Here is a 24,664-nt window from a genome sequence, read left to right as displayed (position 1 = left end):
AGGACAGTGATCCCGGCTTTCCTCAGCTTCTCCCCTGATCTGGGATCCAGAGATATTTAAGAATGTCTAACTCAAGGGAATATCCAGGTTCCCAAGCAAAAGGCAAAGGCCACTTAGGCAGCTCTGCCTCCGAGCAGGCCAGGGTGCCACCCTAATCGTGGGTGAGCATGGTCCCTTCTGCCAGGGATTTGTGGTCACATGTGACCGGGACCCAGGAGCCTCCAGCAGAGCCTGTGCCCACCTTAGGGCCATACATGGCCCTTTTCAAGCCTTGAGTTAGAATTGATGCTTCCCTTTTCCCCACCCTCCCCACTGAACTATAGCCACACGGCACCACGGGAGAAGATACACTTTGAAACTTCTGCCTGGTTCATCCTACAGGCAAAGTCTCAGTGAGAGCAGTCAATATGAGGAGAACAGATCTTAGTTTTGCCTCCTGACCACAGACACCCAGGAGATTCAGGGTGCAGCAGGGTGTAGGCATGTGTGACCACTACACTGCCCAGCTGGCCCTGGTGGGCCCCAGTTCAGCAGCAAGGTTCATGATGCAGTCTCTGCAGAAATGAGTTTGGGATGAGTGACCAGCAGTCCCCAGGAATGGGGACTAGGGAACAGATATCTCCAATCCAGGTGTGATTTACACTTGGGGGAAAGACTGTCATCCACTTCTAGAATAAACATACTTATTGAGCACTTACAGGGTACCCAGGCCTGAACTAATCACTATGTAGTAGACCTTGACCTCATTTGCCTAAGAACAGAACGAAGCTCAGCACAGCTTTTGTGCAAACTACAGGACTGGAAGAGTTAGGCAGAGTCTCATACCCATGTCTTTGGGACCTTTGGTCCCCTCCAGAAAAGCCCTAGAGCTAGAAGTCTCTCTCTGGAAGTCCCAAACCTGCCCATTTTGGCAATTGCAAGAAAACCCCACTTTCACCCTCACGGAAGGACACACAATGGTATCTGTCACCCTACCCATCATGGCCCACCTTCTTGCTGCCCTGTCTGCCCAGTGGTTTCACAGTCCACAGCAGCCTCAAGATCCCCAACCATCCCCAACTAGAGCCTGGATTTGGGAGAGAAGGACGCGACTTTAGCCTGGCAACAGGGCTAGCTTGGGCAGCTGGAACTGGAAGCACCTGCGAAGCTGTGGTTCCTGCCCAAGCCCAGATGAGGGCATTCATGGGGCCTGGGGTAAGGGGTGGGGCTGGGGGCTGGACTTCCAGATGCAACCACTGTGTCCTGATATGAGAAAGCAGGAGCCTGTCCTGGGCCTGGATGCAGGCAAGCAAGGTATGGCTCCACTTTGGTCCACTTTGGTCCCCCTCCTGCCCACCTTTATGGACCAGATGTCTTTAGGGTTCCTAGGATGAGGAACCCAACGCATTGCAGTAGTGATGTACTGTCCCTTTGGGTTGAACTGGCACCTTCTCTCCAGAACACGGTCTTAATCCAGCTCTCTTCCAGCAGCTCAGACCTTGCTGGAGTTTGGTCAGACCCTAACCCATGAAGAAGCTCTTTCCCCTGGCCTCTCCAAAGTGGCTGACAACTGGCTAGAACACACTACAAGGACAATTCTGATATTTCAGTCCATTTCTGACACATTTCTGCTGCTAAATATTATGAACAGAGTCCCTGGCATCAACTCAGATGGCAGCCGTGGGGCTGCAGCCCTGGCTCAAGTCGCCCACACTTACCTTCCACAGGTGAGGTTTTGAGGCGCCGGCAGATGGCTTCAGTGTCCCCATAGGTCTCCTTGATCTTGACCACAGCCTCGGTGCCCCGCAGCTCCATGAGGGAGCGGAGCTCCTCCATCGTGCACCCGAACTCACCCCCATGGCTCGACTCGTTTCTTTGGTTTTTGGAGTAAAAGTCGCTGTTGGTCATATCACCCATGTTTGCCGAAGTCCCTGCTCAGGGTGGGCCCAAGGGTCAGCACTGGACAAGAGGCTTCTGGGTGATGGCCGCGTGTGGCTGTCCTCAGCACACCCTCACTGGATGGCTGCAGCTCCGGGTGGCCGACTCTGGGTCCCAGGGGGAGGGGGTGGCTGAGGTGGGCTGGCGACAGCAGTGGTGAGCTCCAAGGGGTGTCCCCAAGTGTGGGGCAAAGTCCAGGGGCCAGAGGGGCTCAGGGCTGTAGACCCAGGAGTCTCCATTCAGTGGGGTCCATGCTGCTACCTGGAGCTGGCATCTACATGATCAGGGGCGGTGGCTCCTGTGGGGAAAAGCAGAGAGCGGGTCAGACACTGGTGTCAGTCCTCATGAGACAGGTGCTGGCCAAAGTCCAGGCTGTAGGTGAGAACAGATGACCCCAAGTAACACTGAGTATGTCCACGTATACCCTAACTTAGGCACTATGTTCAATCATCCCTAACCTATGAGCAACACTGTACATCCGAATGGTTAGCAGCACCCACCCGAATGCCCCACAGTGTAGCAGCCCAAGGCACAGCCTGGCTGAACCTCATAACATATCATGATCCCTAATTTTCCATGCCGTATAACACACCAACTTCCTCACAACCCTGTCACACACACCCTCTGCTGTGCAACACCCAAACTGCATATTCCTAGGCTTTCCCCACTGCTGGACACACACACCAACACACGGGTTCCCCTTCATACCACTCTGAGGGATAGCCCCACCGTGCACACTGTCACACTCAGTCACACTTCTAGGCAAACAACGTAATATCCCACCCCTTCCCCGCCCAAACACCTGTGTGACAGGCCTCTCTGTGCACACCAGACCGTTTCCTTTTTTATCTCTGACTATGCTTAATCTGTTTACCCACATCCCAGGCCCACAAAATCTGAGACATGCCCTCCCTCTCCGAGGTACACAGGCTTCTGGACGCACATATTGAAGGCTGCCCCCACCCATGCCACCTCCAGCCACAAAGCATTCTCTTCTTCCCACATTCCTCCCCAACTTGGGTTTCATAGGCACGGGGAAGGGGAGAAGATCCCCACCTCCACCCCCAGCCCCCAGCCATGTTAATCAGGGTCTGTGGCCTGGCCAGAGAAGCCTGCTATACATATCCATGAGGAACGGCCTTGAGCCTAGAGCTTCACTCCTAGGATGAGCTCTGCTCATGGAGCCCTCACCTGGAGCCCCCACACATCAGCACCACGGACAGCGGCCGATTGTCCCTCTCAGGAGCCTAGGCGGCCGGAGTGCTGGCTTCTCCCTGCCCGCCAGGCCACCCTTGCAGGAGTGCGGCATCTGTGGGGCTGCCAGGAGAGAATCCAATCCTCCCAGACACCCAACACCAGCGACCGAGGCCCCGGCAAGCGTTGGGTGACAAAGGGCCCCCGCTGAGCTCGGCTGAGCCTGGCACAGGGACCAGCCCCACCCAGCAGCCACAGACAGCTGGCCATCTTGGGCTCAGGACAAAGAGGGCTCAGGAAAGGAAGAGAGGACCAAGTTCCCCACCCCAGCCCCAGCTCCCAGCTGCCTGGTGGTATTCCTCACTATCCTTCCCTCTTCCACACATTTTAGAGCTGGAGGTATTTAGGGTTAATTTGATTTTCCCAGTGGGGAACACAAAGCCTGGAGCATGAAAGGAACTTGTCTTAAGCTACAGAGGACAAGAAAATGGAGAAGCCTAGAGAGCAGGGAGGTCTCCTGGCTGCCAGTCCAAGGGTCTTCCCTGCCTTTCTCTCTGAAGTGTCCAGCTGGCGGGCGTACTATATAGGCTGCAGCCCAGACACAGGATCTGGAATCAGAGCAATCCACGTTCAAATATGAGTTCTCCTACATCCTGGTGAGGGACCCTGGGTGAGTTTCTTCACTTTTGGAGCCTGGGTTCCTTTACTTCTAAGATGGGGATGATAATTGTCACTCTCCTCTATCCCCTGGCCGCCTCCCAATTTATTGCAAATAATGAACTGTGTTAAAATCCACTTTTTTCACCCTGGTGCAAAGACTCCCAGCCATGGGTCAGAGGATGCTGGAGGCCTTGGAGAAGCCCGCCATACCTTACAAAGGGGCACTTTCACTCAAGAATGTAGGAAGGAGCAGTCCCCCCAACCCCACTCATTTGCCCACTGGGACAAATGGGTATCTCATGGAGTAGACCATAATAGGGACACACTGCCTCAAGAAGAGAGCAAATATACTGTGCACGTGGTACTCCCCCTTCTCATTATGCAGGAGTGTTCCCACAACTTGACCACTGGAGTACGCACTGTCCCCAAACTCGTGAGTTGTGACCCTAACAAGGAACAGGAGAGGTGTAGCATGGCCAAGTACATCTGTGAAGAAGGACAACAATCCAGTTCCATTTTCCGCATTGCTTAAGCATGTGCCATGAATTAGGCCCTGTGTGCTCTGCATGTAGTCTCAGAGCCATGTGGGGGTTGGAGGTATAGTTAGTGGTAGAGTGCTTGCTTAGCATGTGGTAGGCTCTGGGTTTGGTCCCCAGCTTGGCAGAAAAAGGAAAAGAAAAAAGAAAGGTGCCTGTTCATATAGTATCGTCCACTGATGGTAAATTCTCAGGGGGCAGGTGGCCAGTATATTTTACATGCTACTCTGACTAGAAAAATACCTCATTCTTTGTAAGTGACCAATAAATAAGTGTCAAATGAATGAATGAATAAAAAGCAAGCAAACAAAAAAATCTCATTGTGACTTTACCACCCTGCAAGGTGGACTGTGGGATGATACCCATTCTCAGAAAAAGAGAATGAGGTTCATAGGAATGAAATAATTGGCACAAGGTAACACAGAAGTTTCAGGGAGTGAAAGGTCTTTTGGACCTGAGGCCTTGGGCCCTTGTCTGCTATTCTCCAAGAAAGGGTTAACTGGAGCCTGTTCCAGGACCCCAAGCCTCTCAGGAGAAGTGCTGGCATTTGGATTTGGGTTGGATGTTCCTTTCCCCCTTCCAGAAGTCAGAGGGTCCTCAACATGCCCCATCCCCAGTTTAGAATCAGCTGCAAGGGGAGAGCTATCAGAGCATGTGGGCTCATCACCCAGGGTGGGATGAGGCGTTGGGCCCAATGCAAAGAGGGTGCAGGGGCTCTTATGTTAAGCAGTGCCCTCCCTGCTGCCCGCCATTTGAATGTGTCTTGTGTAAGTTCAGGAAGCCGTATGAGAAAAGATACATGGATGGAGCAAGACAAGGATAGAGACCATGCACACAAGGGCATGCTCATCAGGAAACAAGGTTAGGGTCCTTTCAGGCCAGTGCAGGAGGGTGGGTCCTTGTTGGTATTTAGGGATGAGAGAAGAGATGGATCTGAGATGCTCAGGGAAGGCAAAGCCCTAGCTGCAGGGGTTGACTGCAGGTGAGTTGAGGAGACTTAGAACTGACTTGTAGCCCATGGAGGCGTCAGTCCTCACCACCTAAGCAATAAGTGAGGGCCAGATGAAGGCAAGCCCAGGTGACCATTTATGGACCCCAGACTTACCTTAACCTTACTGGTGGAGCAGGGAGATCAGTCTGTGATCCTGAGCTGGCCATCTAGCTTCTCCTGAGTCTTAGTTTTAGCATCTATAGTTTGGGGATACTAACATATAATACTACTTAATTATTGGTATGTGGTAAGCATTTATTGAGCATCTGCTAGATGTCAGGCACTCTGAAGTCTTTACAGGGACATTTCTTTCAGAGATGCTATAAGGATGGAGAGTAGGGACGCTGGAAACCACAGTATATGGATTCAAATTCTGGTTCCTTCACCTCCCAGTAGAATGGGAAGCAAATAAATTTTGCTTTCATTATCTTAAAAAAGCAGGGGAGGGTAAACAATATTATCTACCTCATTGGGGTTATGAGACTTAAATGAGTTGTTTTATGTAAAATGATTAGAACCCAGACTGGCACGTGGTAATAAGCACTCACTAATTATTGTGATTATTATTAATTCGTCCAACCATTTTGTGAAACTGTCTTGTTATGTCTGCAGACATATGCAGAAATACAGGCCAAGAAAGGTGAAGTAAATTAGCCAAGGTCACCATTGCCTGATCACTAGAACTGGGATTTAAACCCAGGCGGTCTGGTCCCAGAGACACACTCCTAGCCCGCATGCTTTGGGGCCTCCCATGGTGAATTTCCCTCAAGAGGTTCTTATGAGGCTTAAATGAAGTACCATATGTGAACCAAAGTGCTCTGCAAACCACAAGGGACTTTTTAAACCTGAGGTGCTGTTTTCTATCTGTCCCCCCTGCTACCTGCGGCGTGGCTTACAGGCACTGATAATTACATCTCTGACAGCACGAGCTATGAGAATTGTTAGCAGCAATTATGTCTGTGATCACAATAGTAGGCATGAGTTAATGGTTAGTGTCAATAGTAATGACGATTGTGTTAAGATGAACTGTGATATTCAATCATCTATCTGCCCACTCACCCACTACTACCTGCCAATCCATCTACCCACTCACCCATCCACCCACCCTCTATCCATCCATCCATTCATCCATCCACCCACTCACCCATCTACCCACTTACCTACCCATCCCATCCATCCACCCACTTACCCATCCACCCATCCACCTACCCACTCATTCATCCATCTACCCACTCCCTTATCTATCCATCCACCCACTCATCCATCCCACCCACTCATCCATCCATCTCCCCACCTGTCCATCCATCTGTCTGTACATTCCATCCATCCATCCATCCATTCTTATACCCACCCATATGTCTGTCCATCCATCTACACATCCATCTATCTACCCACCATTTGTCCATCTATCCACCCACCCATACACTCACACATCCATTCAATGATGATGTTTTGGGAAACTACTTGGTGCCAGGCACTGAGGAATCAAGACATGGCCTCTGCCCTCTAGGAGCTGACAGTAGTGAAGAGACATGACTAAATTAGTGATTTCTATGACTTGGTGAGTTTGCCATTATGGGGAGTCCCAGGTGCCATGGATGCCCAAAGAAAGAAGATCTGACTTGGCCTAAGGTATTGGGGAAGGTCTTTCCTCTCAACTCCAAGTAAGAAATATTTTCCCTGTAGGTTAAGCAGAATTTAAGCAAAAACAAAACAAAACAAAACAAAACAAAAAAAAAAAACCAAAAAACCAGATCAGGGAGAAACAGAAATATATAAATTTCTGTTAGTGAATGTTGGAGGGACATAGTAAAAGATGCAGGAAGGGACTGGAGTGAGCAAGTATGGAGGGAGAGAGCCCTACCCAGTGCCCTGCCCAGTAGGTGACTGAGCCTCTACCTCTTCTGACACTGCTCATCCTCAGCCCCCGCATCTCACAGGTACACACACAAGGTCACCTTTGTTCTGGGTGTCCTGCCTTTTTTTTTCCCCTTCTAAATTGCATAACTCATTGTGGTTACTTTCTCTGGCTGGGAAATTTGCTCAATTCAAAGACATGGGTTCCCCAGGTGCAGAAGCATTTTGTGATATTATACAAATGGTCTTCTGACAGATGGACAGAGCTGAAGACCCAGGAGTTTGTAGAGACTCCACCAGCTCCCTGAGTCCTACCAACCTGCAACACTACCAGTCTGGGCCTCTGCCTTCCTAACCTCTCCTGTCTTCCCCTGCCCCAGTGCCCTTTCTTGGAAGCTTCTCTGCCCTGCGTTCCTGGTTCTCAGATGATTCCTGGATTGTAGCACTTTTCACACTCACTGCTCAGGCCTGCTTAACTCCATCTCCTCTCCCCAGGAGCCTGGGAGCATCATGTGGGCCTCAGACATGCCTGTTTTATACCTAGTGCAGTGCCTGGCACCCAGAAGGAGTTCGAGAAATGTGTAGTGAATGAATGAACATCTATCTGAGCCTGTCATCTATGAGTACATTAGATAGATCTCAGACCTCAGTTTTCTCATCTATAAAATGGATGACTCCTATCCTGCCTATCTTATGGGTGTGCTAGGGGTCAGAAAAGATATCAGAATTGTTGGTGAAGGTTTTTTTCCTTGAGCTTCATCCCTTCCCTCCTCTCTCCAGCATCCCTTCTGAGTAAGAGGCAGGGGTGTAAGACTCCGCAAGATTCTGATGTTCTGTTGGCTTATCATGTGTCCCACCTCTCTGTGGCTGAGGGGTTAAATGAGTGGTAACCTTGGAGATATCCCTTCACTTTGCTGAACCTCATCTGTCCTACAGGCTGCTGTAGGGACCCAGTGAGACCCAGCTCCTGACTCAGGCCTGATGCTCTCTTCCTTGAGAACCCTGCCTTCCCTGATTTTAGCAGGTACGTCTTTCTCATGGGTTCTTCACCAGGACCACCTAGAGCCAACTCTCAACACTGCCTGGGTGGGCACCCTGCCCTAAGCAATAGGTAGAGGGCCTGGGCGGGGCAAGCAGCCAGTCCTGGCCTGGAGAGCTTGGGCAACACACTAAGGGGCCACACAGCCAGCAGAGGCCATGGTCCAGTGAGAAGCTCCACCCCTTCTTCCCAGCTCCAGTGGAGTGACCTTGAATAAGCCTCCTTCCTCTCTGGGCCTCCCCATGAGGCAAGTGAAGGAACTGGACTAGTGGTCTCTGGGGTCACTTCAAGCTCTGAAGCTCCAAGCCCTTCAGAATTCAGGAGAACATTCTGACAATATTGGATTTATGCATTTCGGTTTCATCTTATTAGCATTTAAATGACTCCGTATTGTTACATTTCAATGACTCAAGAATAGGTTAGGGGCACCTTAATAAAAAGTCTTTGCCAGGAGGGATGCTGGCAGAGGAAGGAGCAATATTTTGGGAGGAGTTAATTTAACAAAGAAGGAAGCTATCTTTCAAAGGCAGAATTAACACACACGCGCGCGCACACACGCACCCCACAAGCCAACAGCTTTTCAGATCCTAACTGAAAGATGGTGGCTGGGACAGTTGCAAATGAATTATGTGCTAAAAATAACTTTTGGATGCCAAATCCTTCTGTTTTAAGATGTGCTGAATTTAAATGCCACCTGAATATGTATTTTTAAAGTCACCATTTCCTTTGAATCATCACTGGTAGCAGTGACTGACGTGGGGACACAAGACTAGAATGGGGGTGGGGGAGGTCCCTGATGACCCAGGCCTATTTCTGTGGTTACTGGTTGTGTAAGTTGGGCAGAGCTCTTAATCTTTCTGTGCCTTGGTTTCCTTATCCATAAAATGGGATAATCCCACAGTCAGCTTTATGGGGTTTTGTAAGGATTAATTGAGAAACAGCTTAGCATGGCTCCTGGTCATGTTACATGGTGACTGTGATAGCGATATGATTCTAACTATGTTGTCCTTAAAACAGAACTCAGATCTGACTTTCCCACACTCTCAAAGCTCCCTGTCCTCTCTCACATGGTTGGAAGCTTTGCAGCTTGTGGGCTCAGTACACAAGGCTGGTCTGCCCTGTGTTCTGGTCTGGAAGAACTAACTCTAGTTTCCATGCAGGAGGGCATTCCCTTCCCTCTCTTGGTTGTCAATTTTGGCCTTTCTGTAGGGGCTGCCCTGGCTCAGTGAGGGGGAGCCATCCACTTCTGTGTTAAGCTCAGAAAACAGTAAGCTCAGCCTGGCAGCCAGGGACAGGACAGCAGCTCCTCCCTTCTCCTCACCCAGAGCCCCAGCCACCTCTGACACATCTCTCTGCACACGTGAGTGAGAAGAGAGAGTCTGATGCATGCAGGGTGCATGAGAGTGTAGTTGTGTGGTGTGTGGGATGGGTGTGGGTGTGCAGTCTGTGCCGATGTGCTGGGTCCCTGGGAGTGCATTAGGGTGGCTTGTTTGCATTAGTGGGGCAGCACTTGGGGCCACAGCTGAGTTAGAAGGAGCACAAAAATGACAGCGTTGGATTGGGTCTGTGGTAAGTGTGTTTGTGTGTGAGAGAGGGTCTCCATAGTGGTGTGAATGACCCAGAAGGACAGGGTCTGCTGGAGTATGTTATTGTGAGTGTGAATGTGAGCCAGCTAGGGACACCTGTGCCACCTCCATCTCTGGGTGTGCAAGCCCCACAATGTGCATGTGCATCAAAGCTGACAAGGACAATCTCAGCTCTGTTCTCACAGTTGAGGAGAGAGAATAGGGAAGGAGGGAAGGATTGAAAATGTATACCCCAGAAGCAAATTTGGTGCTATTTTTAGACAACTCCTATTCTGTTAACCAGAAAAGGAACATCTAAAAAAGCCCAGAAATCCCACAGAAACAGCCTTGCATCAGCCTTGAAGGCACAGGTGGCACAAACAGGGCTGGGGGTGGGTGGATAGGGACACAGGGCTTTTTGTGCAGTTTGCCATTATCAGTTAACTGTCTCCACTGCCCTCTGCTCTCCAGAGGGGCCACCAATGTTAGATGGCAGGAAAACCCCTCCATGGCTGGTCTCTCAGGTGCCTGGCACAATACCCATCTATCAACTCATCTACCCATTCATTCATCTGTCCATTCAGCCTTCCATCTGTCCATCCATCCCTACCCCCACCTACTCATTCATTTGCCCACCCAACCACCCACTCATCTGTCCATTCATCCATTCATCCATCCATCAGCTGTGTCCAACTGTTCATCTCTTCAACCATCCATCCACCCACCCAACTAGTAATTCTAACAAGGTGTCTCTCAGGCCCTGGTCTGAGCACTGGGATTATACAGAATGAAGAAGAGATGCTTACATCTTCCTCCCTGCTGTACGGGGTCTGGTCACTCTGCTACAAAGAGCCTCATATGACTCCAAAGTAAGGATCTGCAGGTTGAGTTGGGTAGTTCCTACACAGGGTTTAGTTCAGATTGTGGGAGGATGGATCCCAAATGGCCCTTTCCTGGGACCAGATCCCTTGGGTCCTGATCTCAGTTTGACCACTACTGTTAACAGCAATTGCACGGCAAATGCCTTCAATAAGATGTGTCTACTTTATAGGCAAGAGAGATTATGGATGGCCAAGGCCATATGGGTAGGACTTGATATAGTTTAAGTATGTCTCCTCCAATCCAAAGCCTCTGTGTCCCCCCCACCCTTCTTTTTGGTACTGGGGATTGAACCACATCACCAGCCCTTTTTATTTTTAATTTTGAGACAGGGTCTCACCAAGTTGTTTAGGGACTAGGTAAGTTGTTGAGGCTGGCCTTGAATTTGCTATCCCCCCATCAGTCTCCCAAGCTGCTGGGATTACAGGTGTGTGCCACCATGCTTGGTCCTCTGTGTCTCATTGACATTTACTAACTTATAGTTTAGCCTTGGGCCAGTGTTTTCCCCCTTCCTGCCTCAGTTTTCTCTTTGGTAAAGTGAGGATGTGGGATGGACAGATACTCATCCCATTTTAGCACCTTCCTTAAGGACTCTCTCATCCAAAAACTCTTGCTTCTTAGGAAACACACAGTTCCTTGGCCTTCCTTGATGCCACCTTGTCTCCAGCAAAAAGGAATGTCCCAATTGCAAGTCTACCCCTGCTTGGCTGGAGGCTGAGGGAAGGAGAAATGCCCTAGAATCAGGGAGGCATGAGCTGATTATAATTCACCTTCTTCCTTTGACATCCACTTCCCACCCCCAGGCCTTAGCATAACAGTGTCTGCCTTTCAAGATTCGTATCCTTTTTGTGCTCCAGGTTTAGAAAGCTTTGCTTTAAAAAAAACCTTTGTGAATTTTCTGATGAATTTAAAATAGGAAAGTCACTAGCAGATGGATATGAGAAAACCTAGATGAGGAAACAAGGGGTTGGGGGACAACTGTCACCTTGGGCTGCAAGACAAGGGCATGCAGTGAGAAGGCTGAGGTGCTGGCCTTCCTGGGGTGGACCAGTTCATCTCCATACTGATCTTTGCTTCTACCAAATGCCTCTGCCAACTCTCAGTTCTTCCCTTACCCTAACAGCAGCTCTGAACTTCTTAACATCCCCTTTGCAGCTTTGGCTGCTCCCAACCTCTAGATCCTAGCTGGCCTAAGTGACCAAAGTGACCCTGTTCCTTTGTGCATTTAGTCCCTCATTCTTTCCTAGCTCTTGCTCGGTCCCTATAGACCACCATCAGAGACTTGAAGGAAGGACAAAAAATGATGGCAACACTAACGTCATTCCCACTATGTGCCAAGCACCACTCCGTGCATTCACCATCTCATCTAATCCTTCACAAGAACCCTATGACCTAGGAACAGAGCAAGAGTGTAGAGACTAGCCGAAAGCCCCATGGTAGTGTGGCCACGCCACACGCAGGCACCCTGGAGTTCCGCAGGCTTGCTTACCCCCTCTAGCCAGCAAACCGGGCTCCTTCCCTTCTTTCTAGTTCCTACAGTAAGGTACAGGGTTCCTCTGTGGCTAGCACTCCACACACCACACGCCACATGCCACATGCCACACGCCACAAGCTGATGGGGCCTCAGGCTTCACCTCTGACTGTAGAAGGATGGGGCCCAGGGAGCTGTATCTGGGGTTGAAGTGTTGATGGATAGATGGAGGTGGGTGCAGGGGAGGGATTGGGTGGCCAGGGCCAGGGAACCTGATAACAGCAGACCTTCTCTACCCCCTGCAGGCTGGCGGGAGAGGCTGGGAGTGAGAGCTGTCCATGTGGTCCTGGTGCTGAAAGACAGCCTGCGGGAGACAAAGAAGCAGGCACTGGCTCCGCTGGGAGCTGTCCTCAAGGCCATGGTGCTGACCGGAGAGGTAGGGGTGGGCTTTCAGAATGAGCTGTCCATGTGCTGTGGTGCTGACAGAACCAAGTGATATGAGTGCTTATAGGAGCTTTCTAGGACAGTGGGGCTGACCTCTGGAGTGTGGGGCAAACAGGTAAAGCCAAGGTGCATCCCTGACTCTGGGGAGTGGGGTGTGGGCACTGGGAATGACACTGAGCCTTTCTCATGAGTTCTTGAGCAGGCATGGGGAGCTGATCCCCGATATCACAGGCTTTGTTTTCAGGCAATGCGACTGTTCCAGTGCACACACCTGGGCAAAACAAACAAACAAACAAACAAACAAACAAGAACTTTGCAAAAGATCACTCAGGGTCACTTAAGTGCCTGGACAGAAAGCCCATCTTGGTCCATCAGTGCCATCTGCCCCCAATGCCAGAAATTCCACCAACTAGTGAATCATTCTTTTGTATGTGCCTCCTCCATTCTCTCCGGTTCCTGCCAGGACTGGGAGCATATTTAGGTGATGGGATCTCAGTTTGACTGAATTTAGTAAGTTCTCTCCTCCCTGGGGTGGAGGAGAAAAAATTCACTCACAGAAGTGCTAGGGATGTGCCTAAGTTTGGAGATGACTTTTGAATAGCTGAGTGGGTCTTTTGGGTTCAGATCAGAGAAGCAGGAAGCTAAGTCCTGGGAGAAAGTCCCTCTATGTGCCCTGAGACTGCAGAGACCAGGGCATCTAACTATAGTGAGGAAGAGAGGGATTAAAAAGGCAGAAAGTAGGACTCTTGGATTTAAGGGAGTGGAGGAGTCAGAACGACAGATCCCAGCAGGGATTCGTGCATGTGTGTGGGTGAGCTGTCTTTTAGCTCCTATTTCTCACTCTTGTGGCCAGTCACTGTCCTATCTCTTCTAAGCTCAAGCAGAGGTGTCCCTGGTTTGGTGACTGTGTCCTCATTGCTCTCCATGCCTGAGCCCAAGCTATCTCCACGTACAGTCTCTTTGGTGGAAAGCCAGTAGTCTCAGCGATGCCCCTGGCTTGGCCTCAGACCTGAAGGAGGTGAATGAGGAGGCCAGGAAGCCTGAGGAGGAGCCAGGAGCAGGTGAGAGTAATTTTAAGTTTGCATGTGGGCTTAGTCCCTCCCCCAAAGCAAAGGTGTCCTTTTCTTCCTCTCCTGATAAGGGCTTCTCTAGGTGGAGCTTGGGGCCCCCATTACTGCTGCTCAATGAGGGGGTTCCTGGAGGGGGTCCCTGCACTGACATCACATGGGGGCTGATTGAAGCACAGGCCTGCATGCATGGATGAGCATGTGGCAGTTGGGGTTGGGGATTTGAAACAAGCACAACATGTTCCAGTGCTGTGGGGTTTCCACCCCCACCACATGCTTAGGCTCACTTTCTCTTGTACCCAACACTCTCCTGGTCTGGGTCCTGGGGTCCTACCTTACTCCTGTGGCTCCTGACTTGAAATCACCCCAGTTCCCTTCTCTGTTCATCCAAAGGGCACTTCCCAATAGGCCAGGCTCTCAGTGGCTTCTGAGATGACTTGTACCAGCCAACTGCAAGGCCCTTTCCAGTCCTCACGTCCTTGACCATAGTAGATGTCCCCACCCACTTCTTCCCACTCTCTGGGGCTTCTGTGAACATGTCTTCCTGGGCTTCTGTGATTTGTCTGTTTTGGGTCAACTGCAGGCTTTACCCATGGTCCTGTCCGTGACTCCTGAAATGCCTGGTCTGTTCTGGGTGATGCCACCCACCTGGTATCAGCTTGCATCCTAACACAAGTCACTCCCAACCTGACCCATCCACCTTGCCCTCTCTCCCAAGCTCCAGAACTGATCTTCCTGTGGCTGTCAAGTATCCACTCTGAAGCTGTTCCAGGCTCTCAGACTCCCTTAAATGTCTTTATTCTTCTGTGGTTCCCGTGTTCCATAGAGCATCTAAAGTGCCCTATCTTGACTCCAGGGCACTTTGCTTGACTCTGCTCCCTCCCTCATGTTCAGTCAGGTGCCCAGACCCAGAAGCACAGGGTAAAGGCCCATGTGCCCTCCTCTTCCTCCTCTCTCCAGGCCCCTGACCCTGCTTCAGGCTACTCATCTGCAACCCTTCCAATCGGCCCCCCAGCTCTACATTCCCTTACCTCCTCCAATGTCCCCAGAGTGAGGCTGATGATGACCACCATGTACAAAGTGGCTTCTACATGTTAGAAGCTGTGTCAGGCTCTGCAAATGCCTTACCCTGCAACTTGAAGATGTAGGTACTTAATACCTACTTTACAAATGAGGAAACTGAGGTTCAGAGAGGTAAAATGATGTCATGCACAAACTCATAGAGCTGATGGGTTGTGGAGCCAGGAGCAGAACAGTGCCCTAACTCTAAAGCCACCACATTATGCCATCTTTTGGGTTTGAGCATGCCATTTTCTGGATTAGAAACCATCAGTGGCTCCCTGGTGCCCATTTTAAAAACTCAGACGATGACCTCCAGGATCCTGACCAATTGGCTCCAAGCCACCCTCCCTGGGCTCTGGTCTAATGCCATTTTCTGAACAACTAATGCAAGCTCCTGCCTCTTAACTTTTGTATGCATACTCCCCCTAGTCCAGAAAGGTCTGCCACTTGCTTTTCTATTAATTAAAACATGATCCTCCAAGACCCAGCCGTAATGCTAACTTCTCCCTGAAATTTTAGTACCCCAAACTCCACAACCCCCTTCCACTGGCCGCCCAACAAAGACGGCTCACCCCTTGACACCACATCCTCCACCCTCTGTTGGAGTGGGTTTTGCCGGCTTGCCTCCCTCATGAACTCTCCAAGAACAGGACTTTCTCAGTCCCCAGCATAAGATGGGCCTTCACTAATGCTGGCTGCATGACAGAGGAAGTCACTGGATCGGGGAAGGACACTGGAAACAGCAAGCCCTAGGGTGAAGTTTGCATTTCCAAGGGAAAATTAGCCAATCAGATGGTAGAAATAGCTCGCGCCCAGGGTGCCCTTACTCAGGGCCAAAGACTGTGCCTCAACCTTCTGGATTTCAGATCAGCAAACCCATGCCTAAATCCTATGAAGTAGCTGCTACTGGAATCCCATTTCATAGATGGGCAAATAGAAGTTCTCCAAGGTGAAAGGAGATTGCCCAGGGTCACATAATAGTTGGATGTGAACTCAGGCAGACTGCTTTCAGGGGATCTGTTCTGAGTAGTGGTACACTGGGGCCACCAAGGTGGTTCAGCATTTGGGATTGCATGGGGAGTATTCCTGCCCTTCTGGATGACATTCACGTCTTTACGACACCCACCTCATCACTCCTCCTCTGCCTCTCCACCCTCCCCTACGTCCTAGAGGTCAGGGCCAGGACACTCCAAATCTGCCAGAAGGCAGCCTTGGCCCAGGTGCCCAGGCCTGGGAGGTGTGATGCCCCCCACCTTGAGCTCATCCTCTGCAGTGTCTGTGCTGGCCCCAGAGTTGCCCCACCAACAGCCCCAGCCTCCAGCCCCCAGAATCGCAGGTGCTGTGGGCTTGTGGCCTCTCTCCAGCTCCTGCATCTGGCAGGCCAGCCTGCAGATTAGCGACCATCCCATCCAAAGTGTGGTGGAGGGGGTCCCTGCTAGCTCTGCAGCTCTTGGCCTGACTTGGTATGGCTGTCCCTGGCCACTGCAGAGATGAACAGAATCCACTCGGCACCTTGAACAGATGGTACCACTTCTAAAAATAACGTCGCACCACGTTCCCCGGCGCAGCCGAGTCCCCGCGACAGAAGGGGGTGCGGGTGGGGGTGGGGACCGCTAGCTGCTCTCACCAGCCATCTGCACGGGGACAGATGCAAATGCAGCTTCCCGGGGGATGCAGGCCCAGGGGACCCCAGCCTTGCTAAAGACATGCAGAGCCACAGGCCTGATGCTCAGGTTCTGAGCCCCCCAAATGAAAGTGAGCCAGGAAACTGTGGGGGTGAACAGCCTGGTTCCTCTCTACCCCCACCCTCAGCAGGCCCACTCTTCCCCCCACTGCACCCTGGCTGGGATCCATACTTGGAAAGCCCTCACCTCTTTCTTTGTCTGTTATTTTTTACACCATCTCTAGGTCTTAGATCTGCAAGCCCTAGTACCATCTCCTCTTGGGAATTTCTCCATTCCCAGACTTCTTCCAACTAGACTGATGGCTTTTCACTTGACTCACAACATAGTGGGGTCAGAACTCCTTGTTTGAGGCTTTAGATTCAGAGCGATCTCAGTTAGAACCCTCAGTCTGACACTACCAAGTGGCTGTGAAGTCAGCTCTCTGGCCTCAGTTGCCATGTTTCTAAAAACAGGAGACCATAATGGGTTCCCTCTCCCAGGACCATTGAGAGGATAGTGAGAGTTAATCCAGGGCTCAGGCCACAGCCTGGCCATTGAGAGACAGGATAAACTGGAATGACTGTCATTTCTAGAAGGCTAGAGACCCTGAGATAGAAGGCACTGGCCGAAGGGAACAGAGCAGGTGCCAGCAGAGCTGGGCTCAAGCCTGATGCAAATGACATCTCGCCACCCTAAGTCACCCGTTCCCCTCTACTTCCAGGATGCTCCAGGGTAATTGGTCTGGGCAGGCCTGAAGAATCCCTGAAGATACTCACTTCCTCATTTCTTGCTAAGAACCACTCTGAGCCTCCTCTTGCAGAGGTCCAAGTCTTACCCAAAATTCTCAGTCAGAATGTTCAAGAGTTCCAAAGTCAAGGTGCTTCCAAAACCCCAGGAGATCCCGAACCTGAGACCCTGAAAGGTGTTCTCATTCAACTACCCCCACTCCAAGGCTCCGTTCCTTCTCCTTTTTCAACCCCATAGTCCTCTCCCCGCCAAAAGCTCCAGATTCAAAGAGAAGCATCGTGGTAGGTGCCGCCGGGACTATCTTAGTTTCCCTCTTCCCCCAGGGGATGTGGTTCCAGCTGCTCCAGCAGCATTATTCTGCATTTCAAAATTTCCTTGAGGGCTGGGGTTGTAGCTCAGTGGTAGAGCACTTGCCTAGCACGTGTGAGGCACTGGGTTCAAACCTTAGCACCACATAAATATAAATAAATTAATTAAAAAGGTATTATGTCCATCTACAACTAAAAACTTTTAAAAAAAATTTCCTTGAGTGCTAGGCCCCTATCGTGCTGTCCCAGGGCCTTCTCTCCTTGGAGTGTCAACCAGGGTAGTTTTGGGGTGGGTTTTAGATGCGTCAGAGCCTAGGTTCAAATCTCTAAGTTGGAGATCCTTCTCCAGCCACCACACCTACCCCTGCCTCTGTGAAGACTTCAGGCCCTGAGACTCCCCTGCTCTGCAACACCCAAATCTGGGCCTTTGCTGCCTCTGATTTCTTGTTATAAGGGACCAACAAGGTCAGAGCTTGTCCAAGCTCAGAGTTTCTTTCTCCAGGGTTAGAGCTAGCATGAAATGGGTGCTAATTCTGTGGGCTCGGGTGTGTGGATCTCTAGGGGCTGACTCAGATCCATGAAGGCATCAGGCCTGCACTGAGTTGGTCCCTGACCACTGTCTGGTACTATGTTCCCAGGGTACTGTGAGGGTACCCTGCCTAGAGCAGAGGCTACCAAAAGGCCTGTGTTTACAAAGCTCAGAAGGGGCTCTGGTTCCCCAAGCTCACTTGAATCCAGAGACCAGCGGGGACCTTAGAGGTCAAAATTCCAGTGATGCTCTATCCCTCCACAGCATCTCTATCAAGTCCTGCTTCTGCTTGCTTGCCTCCCTCTATAGGGATTCATGCCTCCCGCCATGACAGTCTTATGCCAGTGTGGTGGTTATGAGCTCTTTAGGTGGAGCTGGGTTTTCTTCTTGCTGATCATTTTTATTGTTTTACAGTAATGGGGCGTTTTCTGACCTGCTCTCAGCTCTGTGGAGAATAACCCCGCTCTCTCTTCTCTACTGGAGGTTCATGTCCACGTGGGCATGCACACGTGTCTGTGTGGGCCAGGCCAGGAAGGATGCATACAGCCGATGTGCAGCCGGTGTGCCTACACAGACATCAATCAATGTGTGCCAGGGCAGGACAAAGTGCAATTGTGTGTGCATGTATACAGATGTGTGTGAGTGTGTGTGTGTGTGTGTGTGTGTGTCTATATGTGCAGAGCAGGGCAGGTTGTGTACAAGCTTGCCTGAGTCAGGTGGATGCTGAGATATGCAGAAAGCATATGTTGCTTAGAAGTAAGACTCTAGGTTGTATGTGTGTGTGGGGGGATGGTGAGGAAACCGGGGGTCTTGGCAAAGAGTTCTACTATCTGGAGCAGGGTCAGTCTCCCAGTCTAGAAGGTGACTGTATAGTGAAAGGAAGCATCTATAAACTCTCTAGAACAGAATAGAAGGCTGACCTTTATAAGATGCCTCTTCGCTCTCTCTGGGGCTGTCTGAACCCTTGGACCCTGGAACCCCCAAACCATGCCGGAAGATGACTTTAGCTTTCAGGGAAAACTGCCATTAAGCTCTACCCTGAATAAAATGTCAGCAATATTAAAATGGTCTTTGGAAAGAGCACTCATAAAATACTTTCCAGTTTGAAGCTTGAAAGAGCCCAGTTATTATTTTTGACTCACAAGTATTAGGAAACTACAGCCAGACAGATTCAGAGATGTGTGGCAGGTCCTCTAGCGACTGGCATTCCAGGCTCTGACCCTGGAGGCTCGAGTGACCAGTTCCAGCACATGTAACTCAATGGCTGGTCACCCCAAACCATGGGTGGGTTGGCCTGGCTATAAGGTCACCGTTAACTGTCCCTGTTACACTTCCCCCTTTGGGCCTCAGTTTCTCCATCTGTAAAATAAGGAAGATGAGCTGATGGTTTCCAAGAGACCTTTGCACAAGGACTTGGGCTAAGTCTTTGAGCTCTGGGAAAGACTCAAGGCACCCCTGCCTGTAAAGGGCACATGTGTGCTCTTGTATCAGCCAGTGTTACCTTCTGACCTCTAAATATCTATGTGGGGAGAATTTTTTTTTGTTTAATCATAATAAAAAAATCGACTCAGATCTGCCCTGTGGATCACCTGCTATGCCTTCTGCATCTCTGTCTGGCGGACTCCTATTCACCCTCCAGAGCCCAAGTCAGAATGTTTCCTCCTCAGTAAACCCTACATAGACCTCACTGTCCAGGTAGAGTCAACTGATCCCTCCATGTGGTATGATCATTTATGCTGTTTAAGCTTTATCCATCTTTGGGTCCCCAGCACATCTGATAGACACGATGGTTCCTTGGCAAACAAAAATTTGCCAAGTGGAAACATGGAAAAGTGGCCATGGGAAGCTGTATCTTAACCCCAGAAACCAGAAAAGCACCAGACAGCCTGGGTCTCAGACCCACCCACCCCTTGAACAAACACTTGTGTTTGAACACAAAGGTAGAGAACATGCACTGGGCAATTAGCAGCCTCCAGTTAGAATCAAAGTTAAGGTTGAATCAGAGGAAAGGAGATAATATTTCTGGCAGGGCCACAGCCAAAACCATGAAGTCATCAGAGTGGCAATAGCAACCGTAAGGGAAAATTCCTGGGAGCAGCTGGGTTTCACTGCTACTGAGGGCTGCTCCTTGCATTCACCTCTGTTCTCGCATCATCTTGCAAGGACCCACAAACACCCCCTGAGGGGTTTGCTGCTATTCTCTCCATTTTGCAGATGAGAAAACTGAGGTTCAGGCAGTTGGAATGACAGACCAAGGTCACACCGACAGGAAGGACTTGTCGGGATTTATATCAGGGCTTGAGTCCTGAGGCTGTGATCTTGACTTTGGTACACAATGGACTTCTGGACCTGGACCCAGCACACATGGAGCTGCCTTGTGGTGGGGACATCAGGACACTGCTGGAATGGGATATCCTTGGGGGAGAGAAAGCCAGGGCTGCCCCATTGCCCTCCTCCCCACCCAAGTGAAGGAACGTGGGCTGGGGGACAAGGGGAGGCTTCTTCAGGAAAGCTGCGGCTTCAGCATCCTCCAAGGAAACCCCAGTGGGATTCTTCCTCCATACACTGCTGACAGGTGCCAGGCCAAGGCCCAGGCAGGAAAAGGCATGGGGGCTTTGGCTGACCTGGCAGGCAGGGTGTGAGGGGCGGCAAGCAGATGGCAGCCCCTTCCTGTGTTTGGAAGAAGTCAAGGATGAAATTCTGGAGCCGTCAGCCTGGCCGTATCACCTGCTGTTAGAAACAGCCCTGGGCCAGAGGGCTGGCAGCCACCCAATGCGGATTTGCTGACCAATGACAGGCCCTGGGGAGGCTGGGCCACCAGCTCAGCCCTCTTCCACAGCATCATTAGCATGTTATAAACAAGAACTGTTATTTGAAGGGACTCTTTATGGTCTTGCCTCCTTTGTCTCCAACTCACGAGGGGACTGATGCCTCAAGGGGAGAAGTAACTGGCTTGACACAGGTCACTCAGATACAGTGTCAGGGCCAGGGCAAGGTCCATGAGGCACCTCAGGCCTAAGATGTAAGGAGGCACTCCTCCCAGGTTCCCATTGGTGCCAGATCCGGCCTCCTCTGCCATCTGTCTGCCTTGCTATTTACTGCCCAGAGCAGCAATGGGTCTACTTGCTTCAGCCCCAACCCCCACAAAGGGCAGAGACTGAAAACCTACAAAGAGATTTCAAGCATAGTTTGGTAACTTTGGAGATGGTATAGCCACAGAGAATCCAAGGAACACCTGGAGTTGTAAAGGATGTTTAAAGCAAGTGCCTTGGTGCTCAGTGCCCTCAATAGCAGTGAATTCCAGGGGATGTTCTTCACTTCTCACCTGCTCATTTGATAACATTTGCAGAGGGCCTGCACTTGCAGCAAGGGTGGAAAGGGACAGGACTCAGCCCCTGCTCTTAAACAGCTGGGCCTTGTCTCCTCCTCACCTGACATGGTACCTGCACATTATAACAATTTAATAAAATGAATGAAAAGCTGACACTCATGGGGCATTGCCTACATGCCAAGCCCTGTTAACATTATACCCGTCACCTCATTTGATCCATACCACAACTTCATGAGCAGGGATTCTTATTATCCCCACTTTACAGATAAGGAGACTGAGGCAAGAAAGTGTAAGTAGCATGCCCAAGGCCACTCAGGAGAACACAGCAGAACTGTGGATACTCAGTAAGATATTTGCTGGGTGAAGGAACTAAAATGTGGAAGAGATTGTGCAGGGAGGCCAAGAATAGATACGGCTGCACATAGGAAGGCCAAGAATAGATAATCCAGCTGGGCGTGGTGGTACACGTCTTGGAAGTGACTTGGAAGACCGAGGCAGGAGGAGTGCAAGTTTAAAGTCAGCCGAAGCAACTTAGTGACACCCTATCTCAAAAAAAAATTTTTTTAAAGAGTTGGGGATGTAGCTCAGTGGTAAAGTACCCCTGGGTTCAATCCCCAGTAAATGAAGGAAGGAAGGAAGGAAGGAAGGAAAGAAGGAAGGAAGGAAGAAAGGAAGGAAGGAAGGAAGGAAGGAAGGAAGGAAGGAAGGAAAGAAGGAAGGAAGGAAGGAAGGAAAGAAGGAAGGAAGGAAGGAAGGAAGGAAGGAAGGGAAGGAAGGAAAGAAGGAAGGAAGGAAGGAAGGAAGGAAGGAAGGAAGGAAGGAAGGAAGGAAGGAAGGAAGGAAGGAAGGAAGGAAGGAAGGAAGGCATAACACATAAGGGAAGTGATTTTTGAACTGTGGCCTCGAGATCCACGCAAAGCACTCTGGGAGCTCCAAGAGCTGGCATCAGGTCCCCCAAGGGGCCAGGGAATTCTCCAAGCTTTTAGGTAAACTTGGGCTGCAGACTTCCAGGAAGAGGGGGCAGCGGCAGCCGCTGTATCAGCTAGCAGACAGGAGGCTCCGGTTTCTCTTTCTGAGCCGGACCACATGCTCTACCTATAAATACACCCCAGGCCAATGGCCCCTTTCACGCTCAGGAAGTGGGTTCTCAGATAGGCTGGGCCTGGACAGGTGTGGGAGGAGGGGGATATTCCCCTGCGCTGGTTCCAGCAAGGGTCTCCGGCCTGAGCCTTCCTGCTTCCTAGAGTCTCTCGGGAGGGGGCTGCTGCTGGACACCCTGACACACAAGCCTTCCTTGCTTGCGCCTCAGTTGCCAGGCAACCCTGCAGGACGTCCCTTACCCCAGCTCAGGTTTCCTGTGCCCAGGCCTGGTTGAAGGTGTGGGTGTATAATAACAGAAACTGCCCAGTCCCATGGGGGCTGCTGAGACCTATGGATCTCAGAGCTGGGCCGGACCTGAGTGATCCTGTGGTCATTTTGCAGATGGAGAGACTGAGACTGGAGAGGGACAGGGAGCTGCCTGAGGTGACCCAGAGAGTTAGTGAGGCCGTCTCTGCCTCTCTGATGAGGAGATAGAAACAAGAGTTTGCCAATGGCAATCACAAGTCTAGCTGCTGCATGTGTCCCTGGCTCTGTCCCTTCTCCCCAATAACACAGTGAGGTGTGTGTTGTTTACACACCCATTTCATAGATGGGAAACTGAGGGTCAGAGAGAGATCAGTGAATGGCAGAGACCAGATAAACTCAGGTCAGCATGACTCTGAAGTCTGCGGGTTTCTCCCTCACCCTACATTGCCCTCAGGAACCAATACGAGTTAAGTATGGGACTGAGGGCCCTGCCTCCCAGCTGGGTGAAGATGGATGAAGGATTTGAACTCATGTCTCCCTGGCCTGGTCACTGGCGGACTCTCGGAGCTGAACCCTTCCTCCAGGCCGCAGGGCCTCCCGTTCTCCCATGCAGGGCGAAGTTTCCAGGGGATAGGACCCCACTCCCCAGCACCCGAGATAGCAGGCAAGCTCCAGCATAGAGAGGTGACCTTTGATTCCAGGCCACTGAACCTTTCTTGCTTGCCCCCCCCCCCCAACCCCCACCTCCCGCAACTTGAGCCTGGGCTGGATGGGGACACACAAGTTGCCATGGCGACAGCACATCGGATACTGACCTGGGGACCCACTGGCTGTGCAGGGGAGGGGCAGGCCTTGCCTCAAAGGGATGGCTGGAGGGGCGGAGGACAGGGGGCCCTGGGGCCCTGTGGCGGCCGTGGTTGCTGTCTGGGTCAGGCTGGGCATAAGCTGCTATTTATAATTCTGCTGAATGGGCCCAATGACCTGATCTGCTGTCCCACCTGCCTGGGAAGTCCAGCAGCTGTGCCCACGGAGGAACAGGCCCAGAAACGTCCTGGCCACCCCCAGCACCGAGCCTTCCGTGCCCCTGTGAGAAGGTGCAGGGACCCCTTACCTCTATTAGCTTTGGTGCCCTCCCCGCTGCACCCAAGCCCGCCCTTGTCCCTGAGTTCTGGGGTCAGGACAGACCAGAGCCTGGGCTCTGGTCCTCAAAGGGCTTCCACAAGCCTGTGTCCATCGCGAGCATGTGTGTGTGGGCGCACGCCCGCATGTTCTAGGAATTCTCTTACTAGAGGGAGGAGGGGGGAGGGGAGCAAGAGAGGGGAGCAGGAAGCTGAGGGACGACAGAGAACTTGAGAGGCTGGGGTGGGAGGGGTGGGAGGGAGAGGGAGGGAAGGAAACGAGGAGGAGGAAAGGGCTGCAGAGAAACAGGTGGGCTCCGGAAGAGGCAAATGGAGACCTAGAGGAGGTGGGGGAGAGGGAGGGAGAGACACGGTGACAGGTCGAGATGCCCGGGAACCAAAGCCAAGACACAGAGACCAGCAGAGATGGCGCTGAGAATCACAGAGGCAGGTGAGAGGGGAGATGCGGCCCCAGGGCATGTCCTCCCGCCACCTGCCACCTGCCAGTCTTGGTGGTCAAGCTGCTGGTCTGGTGGAGAAGCTGAGAGGCAAACCCCAGCCTCAGACAGCTTGGTGTCAGGAGGAGAGGGGACTCTCGTCCTGGCCCCTGATCCGACTGCCCAGCTGCTGGGCGAGGGCCAGGGTCAGGGCTCTGTCCCGGGCATCCCTTCTCTGCCCTTCTTGCCCCCTGGGGGCCTGGGGTAGGGCAAGGACCGCTCCAAGGTTGTCGAGATCCGGCTGGGAAATGGCAAGGCTCCCGTGGCTTCCCGGGCTGTCCGCCCTCAGATCCGGGTTATTTTGGGAGCTGAGCAGCCAGAACGCGCCCCTCCTCCCTTGTTCACGGGCCAGCGGCTGCTGACTCAAATATTCTCTCAAGGAACCTGTCTCCCCGAAACCTAATGTCACTTCTTCTGGGAGGCCTCCCCTGACTCTCCCAG

At 51.5% G+C, this 24,664-nt stretch overlaps 1 protein-coding gene across 1 annotated transcript in view; it reads right to left on the bottom strand.

The window, feature by feature from the left end:
• ATP2B2 (ATPase plasma membrane Ca2+ transporting 2) overlaps nucleotides 1-24,664 on the bottom strand; it is a 406,022-nt gene that overhangs the window by 144,561 nt on the left and 236,797 nt on the right. Inside the window, 1 exon segment of the mRNA XM_079122219.1 lies at nucleotides 1,698-2,215. Within this exon segment, the coding sequence (XP_078978345.1) occupies nucleotides 1,698-1,896 (199 nt within the window). The 5' untranslated portion in view covers nucleotides 1,897-2,215.

Source organism: Sciurus vulgaris (genome assembly GCF_902686455.1).
Source record: "Sciurus vulgaris genome assembly, chromosome: 19".
Taxonomy (NCBI): domain Eukaryota; kingdom Metazoa; phylum Chordata; class Mammalia; order Rodentia; family Sciuridae; genus Sciurus; species Sciurus vulgaris.
Note: the sequence above shows the minus strand (reverse complement) of the source record. Positions and strands in the feature narration are given on the sequence as shown.